Source organism: Malus domestica, chromosome 06 (assembly GCF_042453785.1).
Source record: "Malus domestica chromosome 06, GDT2T_hap1".
Taxonomy (NCBI): domain Eukaryota; kingdom Viridiplantae; phylum Streptophyta; class Magnoliopsida; order Rosales; family Rosaceae; genus Malus; species Malus domestica.
In genome coordinates, this window is record NC_091666.1 from 23,930,165 (window position 1) to 23,943,259 (window position 13,095).

The 13,095-nt window shown below is 39.9% G+C and overlaps 1 protein-coding gene across 2 annotated transcripts; it reads left to right on the forward strand.

The window, feature by feature from the left end:
* Positions 1-7,309: 7,309 nt before the first annotated feature.
* LOC103400665 (auxin response factor 9-like) lies at positions 7,310-12,234 on the forward strand. Of its 2 annotated transcripts, none has more exons than XM_029103729.2 (14): positions 7,310-7,921; positions 8,028-8,134; positions 8,258-8,359; positions 8,655-8,711; positions 8,807-8,959; positions 9,074-9,158; positions 9,337-9,427; positions 9,596-9,760; positions 9,867-9,980; positions 10,082-10,154; positions 10,286-10,439; positions 10,576-11,189; positions 11,290-11,477; positions 11,587-12,234. In XM_029103729.2, the coding sequence occupies exons 1-14, from the start codon at positions 7,906-7,908 to the stop codon at positions 11,714-11,716; spliced, it is 2,049 nt and encodes a 682-aa protein (XP_028959562.2). In that variant the 5' UTR covers positions 7,310-7,905; the 3' UTR covers positions 11,717-12,234. The 2 variants fall into 2 exon arrangements, with proteins under 2 accessions (XP_028959562.2, XP_070680104.1); XM_070824003.1 differs by having other exon boundaries at positions 10,286-10,433.
* The last annotated feature ends 861 nt before the right edge of the window (positions 12,235-13,095 follow it).

Here is a 13,095-nt window from a genome sequence, read left to right on the forward strand (position 1 = left end):
GGATACAGTCATTATATGACCTAGCAGGAAATCCTTGGTGAATCATGATCAATTTCAACTCAAAAGTGTTTGTATCATGATTTATCTATTCAAATTGAACAGAACGCTTAAACTGATGGTGAATATATTTTGTGATAATTCTAAAGAATTCTTATATTCAGTCATGTTTAATTGGTATACAAGTGAAATGCAAGATTAATATTGATGCAATTTTATCTGCTCAAAAGTGTTAAAATTGCATCGCTACTGTGAAATTTTGTATTTCAATTGTGCAAACAATAATATAATCAGTTTTCGATCTAAAGATGTGACTGGTATTATATGACTCTTGATGCCATTAATTGTTCATATCCTGAACTTTTAGTGAAGAACTTATGAGAACAAGCACACTGAACATGTATGGTTGATGCAGCTATGACTTCTCTTAACTTCTCCAATATCGAAACACTAACCGGGTCCAACTATAAGAAGTGGAAGGAAGACATGGAGATTGCTCTCCGCATGATGGACTTCGATTTAGCCTTGAGGGAAGACAAACCTGCAGCCTTGACTCCTACAAGCACAGTAGAAGAAAAACTGAAGTTTGCTCAATGGGAAAAGGCAAACAGAATGGCTCTCATGATCATGAGAAGGGCCATGACAAGCAGTGTTAAAGGTGGCATTCCAAAAAGTGACAGTGCAAAAGAGTTCTTTAATGCAGTGGGAAACAAATTCAAGGAGTCTGAGAAAGCTGAAACAGGGAATTTTCTCACAAAACTGACATCCATGAAGTTTGATGGTGTTGGCAGTGTGAGAGAACACATACTAAAGATGTCAGACATTGCACAGAAGCTGAAGGACCTAGAGCATCCGATCACAGATCAGTTTTTAGTGCATATGGCATTAAATTCCTTACCTACACAGTATGGTCAGCTGAAGGTGTCATACAACACTCAGAAAGCAACCTGGGACATCGATGACTTAATCTCTATGTGTGCGCAAGAAGAGTTGAGGCAGTCAACAGATAAAGTGGAGACTGTGAATCTTGTCCACACTGCAAAGGGCAAACATGTTGCAGTTGATCAGCAATCTGTGGCTGCTGGTAAGCAGAAGAAAACTTCATACTTTTCTTCTTTTAAAAATACTAACCCCCTTAAACGATCTCAAAAGTTTAAAGCCATTTCTGAAGCACCAAAGCCTTGTTATTTCTGCAAAGAAGTTGGTCATCTAAGGAAAGATTGCACTGGTTTTAAAAATTGGCTTGTTAAGAAAGGTAATGTAATCAATGTTTATGTTTGTTTCGAGTCAAATTTGATTTATGTTCCCCCTTTTAGTTGGTGGTTTGATACTGGTTGCTCAATCCATATTACAAATACCTTGCAGGGCTTCACAAATCTAAGGGAGAGAAATAATGAAGTTTACAATGTTTTTGTCGGGAATGGGAGCAAGGTAGCAGTCGAGTCAGTGGGCAGTGTCTCTTTAAAGCTTTCTTCTGGTTTTATTTTGTTTCTTAGTCCAGTACTATATGTACCTTCTATGAGAAGGAATTTGATTTCAGCTTCTAAGTTAGTCAAGTCAGGTTATACTTTTATCGGAGACAATGAAAGTGTAAGACTTTTCCATTCAAATAAATTAGACACCTTGCTTGGTTATGCCTTACTTCATGCTGATATGTGGCAACTGCAGTGTGACTATTTACATGCATGTTTCACAGTTTGTCACATTGGTTCCAAAAGATTGTCTCAAAATGAAAACTCTTCCATACTTTGGCATAAAAGACTCGGCCATATATCCAAAGAAAGACTTGTGATTTTAACCAAACAAAATCTTATTCCAAAAATCGATTTTAAAAGTCTTCCAACCTGCATTGATTGTTTCAAGGGAAAAATGACCAATACTAGGAAGTTAGGATCCACAAGAAGCAATCATCTTTTGGAGATAATTCATACAGATGTGTGCGGCCCTTTCCCAAATAAAACAATATGTGGCAACTCCTACTTTGTCACATTCATTGACGACTTTTCTAGATATTGTTATGTGTATCATATATCTGAAAAATCTTCTGTTATTGACTGTTTTAAGATATACAAAACTGAGGTTGAAAACCAACTGGAAAAAAGTATTAAAATAGTGAGATCGGGGGGTGGTGAGTATTTTGGCAGGTTCACAGAGACTGGACAACACAAGGGAGCCTTTGCATCTTATCTTGAAGGCTCGGGGATCATTGCTCAATATACCACTCCAGGTACTCCTCATCAAAATGGAGTGGCAGAAAGGAAGAACCGAACCCTAAAGGACATGATGCGATCCATGTTTTCCAGATCCAGACTTCCAATCTTTCTGTGGGGAAAAGCACTCAAAACAGCCAATTATACACTTAATAGGGTTCCAAGTAAGTCTGTCAAAGTCATACCTTTTGAAGCTTGGACAGGAAGAAAGCCAAGTTTCAACCATTTTCATGTATGGGGATGTAGAGCTGAGGCACGGTTTTATAATCCTCACGAGAGGAAGTTGGACCCGAGAACTGTAAGTTGCAGGTTCATTGGATATGCGGACAAGTCCAAAGGTTTTAAGTTTTACTGTCCTGATTCTCATACTAGAATCCAAGAGACTAATAATGCAAAGTTTATCGAAGATTTGGAAGAAGAAACAGTACAACACACAATCTCAGATTTTGAAGAAATTGGAAATGACGCTGATCAGTCTTCTGAAGCAACTGATGCATCATTGCTTAGGGTTCAAGAAACCTCATGCACACTCCCAACAGTTCTGCACGATGTTCAACCAGTGCACAACATGTCATTTTCTGAAGTAATGCAATCGACAACGCATGCTTGTGATCCTGAGTTTCCAACCCCTGAGCACCATGTACCTCCAGGTGTTGTTGAACCACTACAACCAGTGCAGTTACCTATCCGGCAATCACACAGACAAAGAAAACCTGTGATCCTACCTGATTTTGTATACTTACAGGAGACAGAATACAATATAGGAGATGATGATGATCCTCTCACCTTTACTCAAGCCATCAATAGCTTGAAAGCAGATTTATGGCATGCAGCTATGGTTGAAGAACTTGCAGCTATGGCAAAGAATCAAGTCTGGACGTTGGTACCACTTCCATGCAATGCTAAACCCATTGGCTGCAAATGGGTGTTCAAAACCAAAAGAAATGCAGAGGGAAACGTTGATAGACACAAAGCTAGACTTGTAGCTAAAGGTTTCACACAAAGGGAAGGTATTGACTATAACGAAACTTTCTCTCCGGTCTCATCGAAAGACTCCTTGAGGGTGATCATGGCTTTAACAGCCCATTTCAACTTAGAATTACATCAAATGGATGTAAAATCAGCTTTCCTTAATGGAGTATTGGATGAAGAAATAGTGATGGTTCAACCACCAGGTTTTGAGGAGAAAGGAAAAGAGACTATGGTTTGCAAACTTAACAAGTCGATCTATGGTTTAAAACAATCTTCCAGGCAGTGGTACATCAAATTCGATCGAGTGGTTTCTGCTTTTGGTTTTGAAGAAAACAAGATTGATGACTGCATATATCTCAAGGTCAGTGGCACGAAATTTATTTTCTTGGTACTGTATGTGGATGATATTCTTTTAGCTAGTTCGGACTTGACTCTTTTGCACACCACCAAGACCATGTTAACCGAGAGTTTTGATATGAAAGATCTTGGTGAGGCACATTTCGTTCTTGGCATGGAGATTGAGCGAGATAGATCCAAAATGATGCTGAGGTTGTCTCAAAAGTCCTATATTGACAGAATCATGAAGAGATTCAACATGGAGAAATGTGCAGGTGGCGAGCTTCCCATTGCAAAGGGTGATAAGTTTAGCACTGACCAATGCCCTAAAAATGATCTCGAGAGAAATGGAATGCATGACAAGCCTTACGCATCATTGGTTGGCAGCATCATGTATGCTCAAGTATGCACGAGACCTGATCTAGGGTTTGCAGTTAGTGTTCTAGGACGGTTTCAATCTAATTCTGGGAATACTTACTGGACTGCAGCTAAGAAAGTACTAAGGTACTTAAAAAGAACAAGGAATCTTGCATTAGTATACCAGCAAGTTGAGAATTTGGAAATGGTGGCTTATTCTGATTCAGACTTGGCAGGTTGTGTTGATGACAGAAAGTCTACGAGTGGATATGTCTTCCTTCTTGCTGCTGGTGCAATTTCGTGGAAAAGCTCCAAGCAAAAGGTGATTGCTTCTTCAACTATGGAGGCGGAATTTATCGGTTGTTACACTGCCACCAAACAAGCAATATGGTTAAGAAACTTCATCATGGGATTGAAGGTTGTAGACTCAGTTGAGAAACCTATAACTATATACTGCGATAACAAGGCTGCAGTTTTCTTTTCTAGAAACAATAAAAGATCCATTGCTTGCAGATTAATGGACATTAAGTATTTACGTGTAAGGGATGAAGTCAGAAAATGGCTGATCAACATAGTTCATATTGGAACTGATTTTATGGTGGCTGATCCAATGACTAAAGGCTTACCAGTGGGAGTGTTCAAGAAGCATGTTTACAACATGGGGATGCGAGAGGATTTTGATTCTGTTAATGAGTGGGAGTAGTAAACCCATTTGATTACGTTAATAAGTGGGAGTAGTAAACCCACAGTTAGTTTTGTTACGTTTCCTTTCTTGGTTAATTGGATGCTTTCATAATGCTTGTTCTCATAATATGTTGTCGTAATAATATGAGCCATACTTTGTATGAGGCTCAGTTAAGGAGTTGAATTTTGGGTATCAACTTGAAATTAACTTTTGAATTTTGTCAAACAACACAGTGCTTATGGAATAGATGCTTGTAATCGTTAAGTGCACATGTAGAAGGAATTACATACTGCATTGATGATTCGGTATTCAAAGCTATAAGTGACAGGTTGTTAAAAGGGTAATTGCAGCTTTCGGGGACTAGTGATCACCTTATACTTAGCCTGTGTAATATCATTCTTCTTGGACACTCAAGTGGGAGAATGTAAGATATGAGTGTCAAGGAGAATGAGTTTTGTTCTCGACAGACTAATAGCTCAGTATACGAGTTATTAGGTTGAGGGAATTCTGATTCTACTTGGCTAAGGATAAGAGTCCTAATAACATGCAATTACATTCACGTAACCTTATCAAGATTTGACAAGAGTTCAATACTTACTAGGACTATACTGAAACCCTAATCTGTTGGAATATCCGAGATATCAGTTAATAGGCCTGATATCAAGGAGTATGGATGCATATATATAGGGAGGTCCCTGCACTTACAGCGCCGTCCCTTTTGAGCGAACCCTATTCTAGCTGGATCATTGGCTGTGGAGTGTAGAAGACCTTTTGTAGCGTTAATTGCAGCAATGTCAAGCTCTTCCTCTTCAGGTAAGTCTATTGTATTTACGTATGCATGTTGCGAGTTTGTGATTCTATGCATGCAGTGTTTTAATTCCTTACATGAGTTATTTAATATATTCTTATACATGGGTTACAAGTCTTGTTTTATATGGCCCCTGACAATCCAATTCTATCCTAAATGCACAATCCCACACAGCCCAGGAAAGGGCCTTAAATGCCTACCTGGTAGTCTGGTTGGAATAGGTTGTGACCACTTAAAATTGACTTCAATACAGTCTATCAATCAATTGTTTGTTGTGTCAAAATATGAAATGTACAGATTGGACATTATGAGTTACAAATTATGTTTTATATATATGTCCCTGCCAATCCAATAATATCCCAGAGATTCAATTTCATCCAACCCACTAAGTGAAAAAGTGCCACATCATCATAATTAGATAGGAGATAAAGATTACGTGGAAGATAAAATAAGAAAGGTAAATAACACGTCGCCATAAGACCCAGAGGTTCACCTCCGCTGACATGCTTGACCAAGAACCACCGAACTGCTTGCAGATTGTCTGGGGAAAAGAAAAGGTGATAAAAACCGATCAAGATCTAACGCTCACCCATGTGTTTCGACGAGTCCCACCCTCATTACCGAGTGGCATGTAACGTAATTATCAAATCAAAGATCCAAAAATTAAAGATGGGTTGATAAATCCACTCCATGTCAACCACGAGCTGGTGGCCCAATGGTAAATGACGGATTACAAAACTTCCTTAAAACTAAAAAATGGAGGTATCAAGTTCGAAACTCGTTGCTGGTGTGGAAGCCAGACTTATGGCCAGAAAAAGGCTGAAATGCTTCTATGAGTCTTCCCAGCCCCTAAAAGAGATGGATAATCTTGACTTGGCTATGTCTTATCCCACCACCCACTGGTTTATAAAATTTTTACTACCATTTTTACTTTTTTGTAAAATTACATCAAATGACATATAAATATCAGCTGACCCACGCTCGCGTCGCTAAGGAGGCCTACGCCGTCATGGCTCTTAAGCACATACGGTCGACATCCGATCCTGGGGCTGCGTTGCCTGAATGTCCAACCCCAAGCTTATCAAGGAAATCAATCTTTCTGTCACCATCCCCGTCATGGCCAAGGCCTGCATCGGCCATTTTGTCAATGACCAAATCCTCGAAGCCATTGGCGTGGACTACGTCGATGAGAACGAGATCCTCACCCTCCCATTCGTCTACAGTTGTTGGTCGGCACCGGAAACATCTTCGAGGCCATTTGACTTATACGACACGTGATGGGGGGACATCGGGGTCTTGAGGAACATGGACGATGACGAGGTGTTCGCGTACTCGAAGAGAATCGCGACGCCGTACGATGTCATGATGCAGATGAAGCAGCTCAAGAGGCTGCCGATGGTGCATTTACGGCGTGGTGACTTTTGCGTACGCTGATGATGCAGTTGGGGTGGAAGAAAAAAAGGATTTAGATATTTGAGGTTATTTGAGGAATAATTGGAGTGAATGAATAGGATTTTAGTTTTTTAATTTTTTTTATGGTGGGTGTAGAAATCGACAATGGGTAAGTCTAGTAATAAAAACAAAAAAGAAATAAAATTAAAATTAACAAAAACAAAACAAAAAAAGAAAAAGAAATTAAATTAACAAAAACAAAAAAGAAATAAAAAAGATATTAAAATTCCAACCCCAATATTCTGCCGGGTTAACTCGAGCCAACCCTGTTGCCTGCTTCGAAGCAGACAACGAAGGGGACGGCGACAAACGGCTCCGTTACACCAAACCACACGCATCCCGAAGCGCCGTTCACGTCAACTAATTAAAATTTAAAACCAGCCGTTACGAAACGCCGTCGTGTTTCTGCTCCTTTACACCCCCGCAGGACCCCACCTTTCCGTTACGCGCTGCTCCTGTCCGATAACCCACCCCTCCGGTTACTCTCTAACTACGGTTAGTTCAGTCACACAGAAAGGAAGGGAGAGAGAGAGAGTGGAGGGAGGAGGGGAGAGAGAGGGTCAGACGTCAGAGTTAAAGCGAACACAAAGTCGCGTATAATAAGACGCGCGCAAAGCGGTTTGTGGATTCTCTCTGTAACTGCGTTTTCCTCGACCTGAATTCCCTAGAGAGAGAGAGAGAGAGAGAGAGTGCGAGAGTGTTTTTAGAGAGAGAAAGAGAGGGAGCGAGGAGGAAGAGAAGCGGTTTTGCGAGCAGAGAAGGCGGTATTGTAACGGTTTGGTGGTTTCGGCGAAACGGTTTTTATCGATCAGCGATTGTTACACGAAGATTGTGTGAAGCGATAAAAAGTGGAAGCTTTGTGTGATTAAAATCGTATTAACGGCTGATTAAGGAGTCATTATTGGTGGTATTATTGTGCTTAAGTATAAGTATACATTCAGCTCAGCGTTGTCTGCGTAGACCGAGAAAGAGACAGACAGAGACAGAGAGAGGTAGAGAGAGAAAGGGGAGAAGGAGAATCAGAATCGTCTGAGCTTTCGTTGGGGCAAGTTTGAAATTTGTTGACTCGGGAGGGTTGGAGTTCAACGATGGCGAATCGGGAAGGTGAATATCCGTTGATTTTCTCTCTCATTTTCTCAGACTTTCTCGGATTTTCCCGGAAAATTAACGTTTTTTCTTCCCATTTTTGTTTGGGGGTTCTGTTTTGCAGGCGGCGATCTGTATCCGGAGCTATGGAAGGCCTGCGCGGGCCCACTCGTCGATGTGCCTCGCGTCCAGGAGAGAGTCCTCTACTTTCCACAGGGGCACATGGAACAAGTGAGTTTTCCATCATCCTTTTTTATTTTATTTTTTTTCTAATTTTTGTTTTTCTGCATATGGAATTATTATCCTTTCGTCGAAATTGAATTTTTTTTGCTATTTTTGGGGATTATTTTGTAGTTGGAGGCGTCAACGCCAACAAATCAGGAACTGAATCAAGGGATTCCGCAGTTCAATCTTCCCTCGAAGATTCTTTGCCACGTCGTTAACGTTAGCCTACTGGTATTTCCTCTTTGTTTTCTCTAATTTGTGTTTGGTTGCTGAGAAAACGAGGGATTGGAATTAGAAAACTTTTGTTGATTCCTGGAAAATGATAAGTGAGATCAGTTGGATCTGTTGGTTGAGTTCATCTTCAGCTGATTAGGAGGTCCCAATGATTGGAAAGTCTTCAACTTTAAAATCTGTCGAATATATGTCTTCGATTTCCTGGGTTTTCTCAGTAACCAAACAAGTTTGGAATAATTTGTGAAATTATTTTGTTTGGAAATATCTTACCTTGAGTTGTCTGCAATTTTAGGCTGAGCAGGAAACAGATGAGGTTTATGCACAGATTACTTTAATTCCAGATGCAAATGTAAGATTCAACTGAGCTGCTTCTTCCTGATTAACTTTTCTCTGTCTGAGCAATATTTCGTTGTCATTGTTAACGTTATATGTTTATATGTTTAGCAAACGGAACCTACTAGTCCTGATCCATGCCTTGCTGAACCTCAAAGACCTGCAGTTCACTCATTCTGCAAAGTTTTAACTGCCTCTGATACGAGCACCCATGGCGGGTTTTCTGTTCTTCGGAAACACGCCACTGAATGCCTTCCTCCACTGGTATATATTCTTTCTGTTCTAGCTTTCTTTTTTACTGTTCTTTCTAGGTCTCATTATTTATTTGATTTGATTTGCATGTCTGTACTTCTTCACCATGTGTGTATTCTTTTTCAGGACATGACCCAGGCAACCCCAACTCAGGAATTGGTTGCCAAGGATCTTCATGGTTACGAGTGGCGATTTAAGCATATTTTCAGAGGTGACGTATTTCATCTGCTCTGCACTCTTGCAGTTGTCCCAAATGTGTGATTTGATTTCATAATTATTAGAAAGAGCTCATGAGTTGGACAGCTAATCCTATAAGAAAAAATTCAGACATGTCAATTAACCATATCAATCGTTGCTCACAGTTCCTCTATCTGTGATTAACTGAACAGGTCAACCACGGAGGCACTTGCTTACAACAGGATGGAGTACTTTTGTCACCTCCAAGAGATTAAGTGCTGGAGATTCCTTTGTATTTCTCAGGTATACATATTCATTTGTTCTCGCCCCTTCATTCTTGTTGTCTCTTTATTAGTTGTCCACTAAATTTAAAGGTGTAACCGCCTGGAAAATTGAATTTTCCCATATGGTATATGGGGCATATGTTTTTCGATCAAACAGTAACTAATCTGTTGAAATTTGGTTTCTTAGAGGGGTCAACGGGGAGTTACGTGTTGGAGTTAGACGTCTTGCTCGTCAGCAGAGCAGCATGCCGTCATCTGTGATCTCGAGTCAAAGCATGCATGTAGGGGTGCTCGCAACTGCATCTCATGCACTTGCAACCCAAACTCTTTTTGTCGTCTATTATAAACCAAGGTATGTTGTATTATGTTAACCTGATGAATTTAAAATGATCTATACGTCGAATCATTTAACACATGATTTCTCATATTCTATCTTGATTTCCTTTTGAAATGTCCAGGACTAGTCAGTTCATTATTGGTTTGAACAAGTATTTGGAGGCTGTCAACAATAAGTTTTCAGTCGGAATTAGATTCAAAATGAGGTTCGAGGGGGAGGATGCTCCTGAGAGAAGGTAGAAGTCAAATTCAGCAGTGCTATAGTATGTTTACCCGCAATAAATTTGTTTATGGGCTTTCTAATGTATTCTTGTTCTATGTTCTTTAATCTTTCCAGGTTTTCAGGCACAATTGTTGGTCTTGAAGATATATCTCCTCACTGGGCAGATTCAAAATGGCGATCACTTAAAGTAAACTCTTTGTACCGGTTTCCTTTTCTTTTTCTTGTCGTCTTGTTCCTTTCTCCTTTCCTCCCCCTTGTCCTTGTATTGGACGTTAAATGTTCTGACATAAATTTGCTCTTGTGAAATATCTTTCCAAGGTTCACTGGGACGAATCTGCATCCATTCCAAGGCCTGACAAGGTATCGCCTTGGGAGATAGAACCTTTTGTGGCGTCTGTACCTCCAAGCCTTCCTCAACCAGCTGTGGTGAAGAACAAAAGGCCTCGACCACCCACTGAAATCCCAGGTCTTGGTAGGAACCTTTTTCCTTTTGTTTCCCAGTAACCAACTAAACAGCAACACCGGCCCCCTTTTTTCCATTTGCCTTGGATTAGTTTTTTTTTAGGTCCGAGTATTCTAACTTCTAACTTACCTTGTATGGATATTAGATGCAATGAGTTCAACAGCGTCAGCTATGTGGAATTCTGGGCTGTCACAGTCCCATGACAAGTCACCACCGAGTGTCTCTGCTGAAGGCAAAAGAAGTGAAAATCATGTCGGATGGCAACACCAACAGGCAGATGTGATCAGCAACAACTCTGTTCCAAGGATTCAGACTGATGTGGGATGGTTGTCTTCTCAGGCAGGTGGTTCTCCGCACATGTTTCAGGAAACAATGGAGGATAGTAAAAGTGCTTCTGCTTGGCCTGTTTTCTCTGGATATTCGACTCCAAACTCATCAAAGCTGAAAAATGACTCAATGTTTGACCATGTTGAAAAAGAGAAGAAAACTGAGACAGCTACTAGTTGTCGAATCTTTGGAATAGACTTTACAAGTCATTCTACAAGCTCCCCTGCCATGGAGAAGGTACCTCTGCAACCAATTAGTGGATCTACTGGAACACCTGAAGGACGTGTTAGTAACATGTTAGCAACCGAGTCAGACCAGAAATCTGACCTTTCAAAGACTTCTAAAGAAGGCAAACCTGGACAGCTGCAACTATCACCGAAGGAAACACAGAGCAAGCATAGTTGCTCTATGTCCGCCAGAAGTCGCACCAAGGTGCTCAAAGTAGAATTAGTTTATATTATTTCTCCCTCTGAAGTGTGAAGTATTTGTGTCGTAGATTATGATGATTTGTGGTGTTTGTACATCCCAAAAGGTTCAAATGCAGGGGATAGCTGTTGGCCGAGCAGTGGACTTGACGACGTTGGAAGGATATGATCAGCTTATAGATGAACTGGAGGAGATGTTTGACATCAAGGGACAGATTCGCCCCGGCAACATTTGGCAAATTGTCTTTACTGATAATGAAGGAGATATGATGCTTATGGGTGATGACCCGTGGTCGTAAGTATACTTTATTGCAAAAAATATATCACACAAACGTGTTGTGTTTGGATTATCCTAACATGTTTCCTTGTTTAGTTCTAAAACCTTTGCGTCGTTTTCTTTGCAGGGAATTCTGTGACATGGTGAAAAGAATCTTTATATGTTCGAGTCAAAACATGAAGAAAATTAGCGCCGGCTGCAAACTTCCAATGTCGTCACAAGAAGTTGAAGGGGGACCGGTAATAAGCTCGGACTAACATCGATCAGGTTGTTGATTTTTTAGGTACCGCTTTGGTTTCGTTGATTTTCAGGTCACGTCGTTTGTTTGTTTGTTCGTGGAGGGAGGGAGGGAGGGAGGGAAGACTTGATTTTTGGGCAGGAGGAGGAAGAAGATTGAAGTTGGAAGAAGTGGACATCGGCTAATTGATAGCTCCTTTTTTTAGAGCTAGCTAGACAACATTTGACTGGAAACTGAAAAAGATGTAATGGCAATTGTGTAATTGTAATGTGTTTGGTAGTGGGTAGGATTAGGGGAATCTGTGAATATTTAAAGGCAATTTGTGGTGGGTCGGATGAGGAGTTGGGTGTTTTTAGGGTTTTGGTGGGTTTTTAGGGTATTTTGTTCCATGTGATGCTGTTGTAAATATATGTGTACTTTGGCAGTGTAATATTTTGGTGGTTAGTGTGTGACAGTTTGCACCATGCAGTATGCAATCTTGTGTTGCTGGATTAGTTAATTAATTAATATAATTAGCCTTTGAATGGTTTTTAATAATCCTTTGCTAATTTGTTTTAATCCCTCAAAATTTGTGCATATGTCGCTTCTTGTGGGTGGGATGGGTTGTTACTCTCTTGTTCCCTTGCCATGTTTTTTTTTATTTTTTATTTGTTATTTTTTATAATGTAAAACGATAAATTTTGTTAAATTAGATGTTAGATTAGTCACTGACGGAATTTGAACTAGAAGCGGATTGGATTACTAACCTCCAATCTACCCAAACCAACCGATCGAATTCAATTGAATTTTATGAATGACAAGTTGGATACTAATGAATCGAAATTAATTTTGATCGGTTGTTAATTTGGCGGAGCGGATTAAGTCACAAAATTTTGAATGCGATGTGATTGGATCTGATGGACACATCCAATTGAGATAATTCGGTCTAGTTGTTTGGTCAGAATATCCAACCCAACCCAATCTTTTTTTTTTTTTTTTTTTGAAGCAACCCAACCCAACCCAATCTAGTTTCTTGGCTTTTTCTTCCTAAAGGTATTTCAAAGTCGAATACAGTACTAAGACTTACAGTCAATTCATAGAACTGCTGTATTTAGAGGATCAAAACACTTTATAGAGCATTGAATTTTTGTCGGGCAATTAGCCACAAATGTTTCGACATTTCGTTGCACTTTTTAACACTTTCTAAAAATTACTTTTTTGATCGAATTTGCTTGTAAAAAGTTCATACTATACTTAATTAATCAGGAAGAGATACAAAATGAAGCGACGCACCAACGACTTCTAACAACATTCTTCAATTTCGATGTTGCACCATCCCTCAGACAACACAACCACACTGACACCACAACTATACTTCTAGTAATTTTAAAAACAACCAAATAGTCATTTTAAAGAACC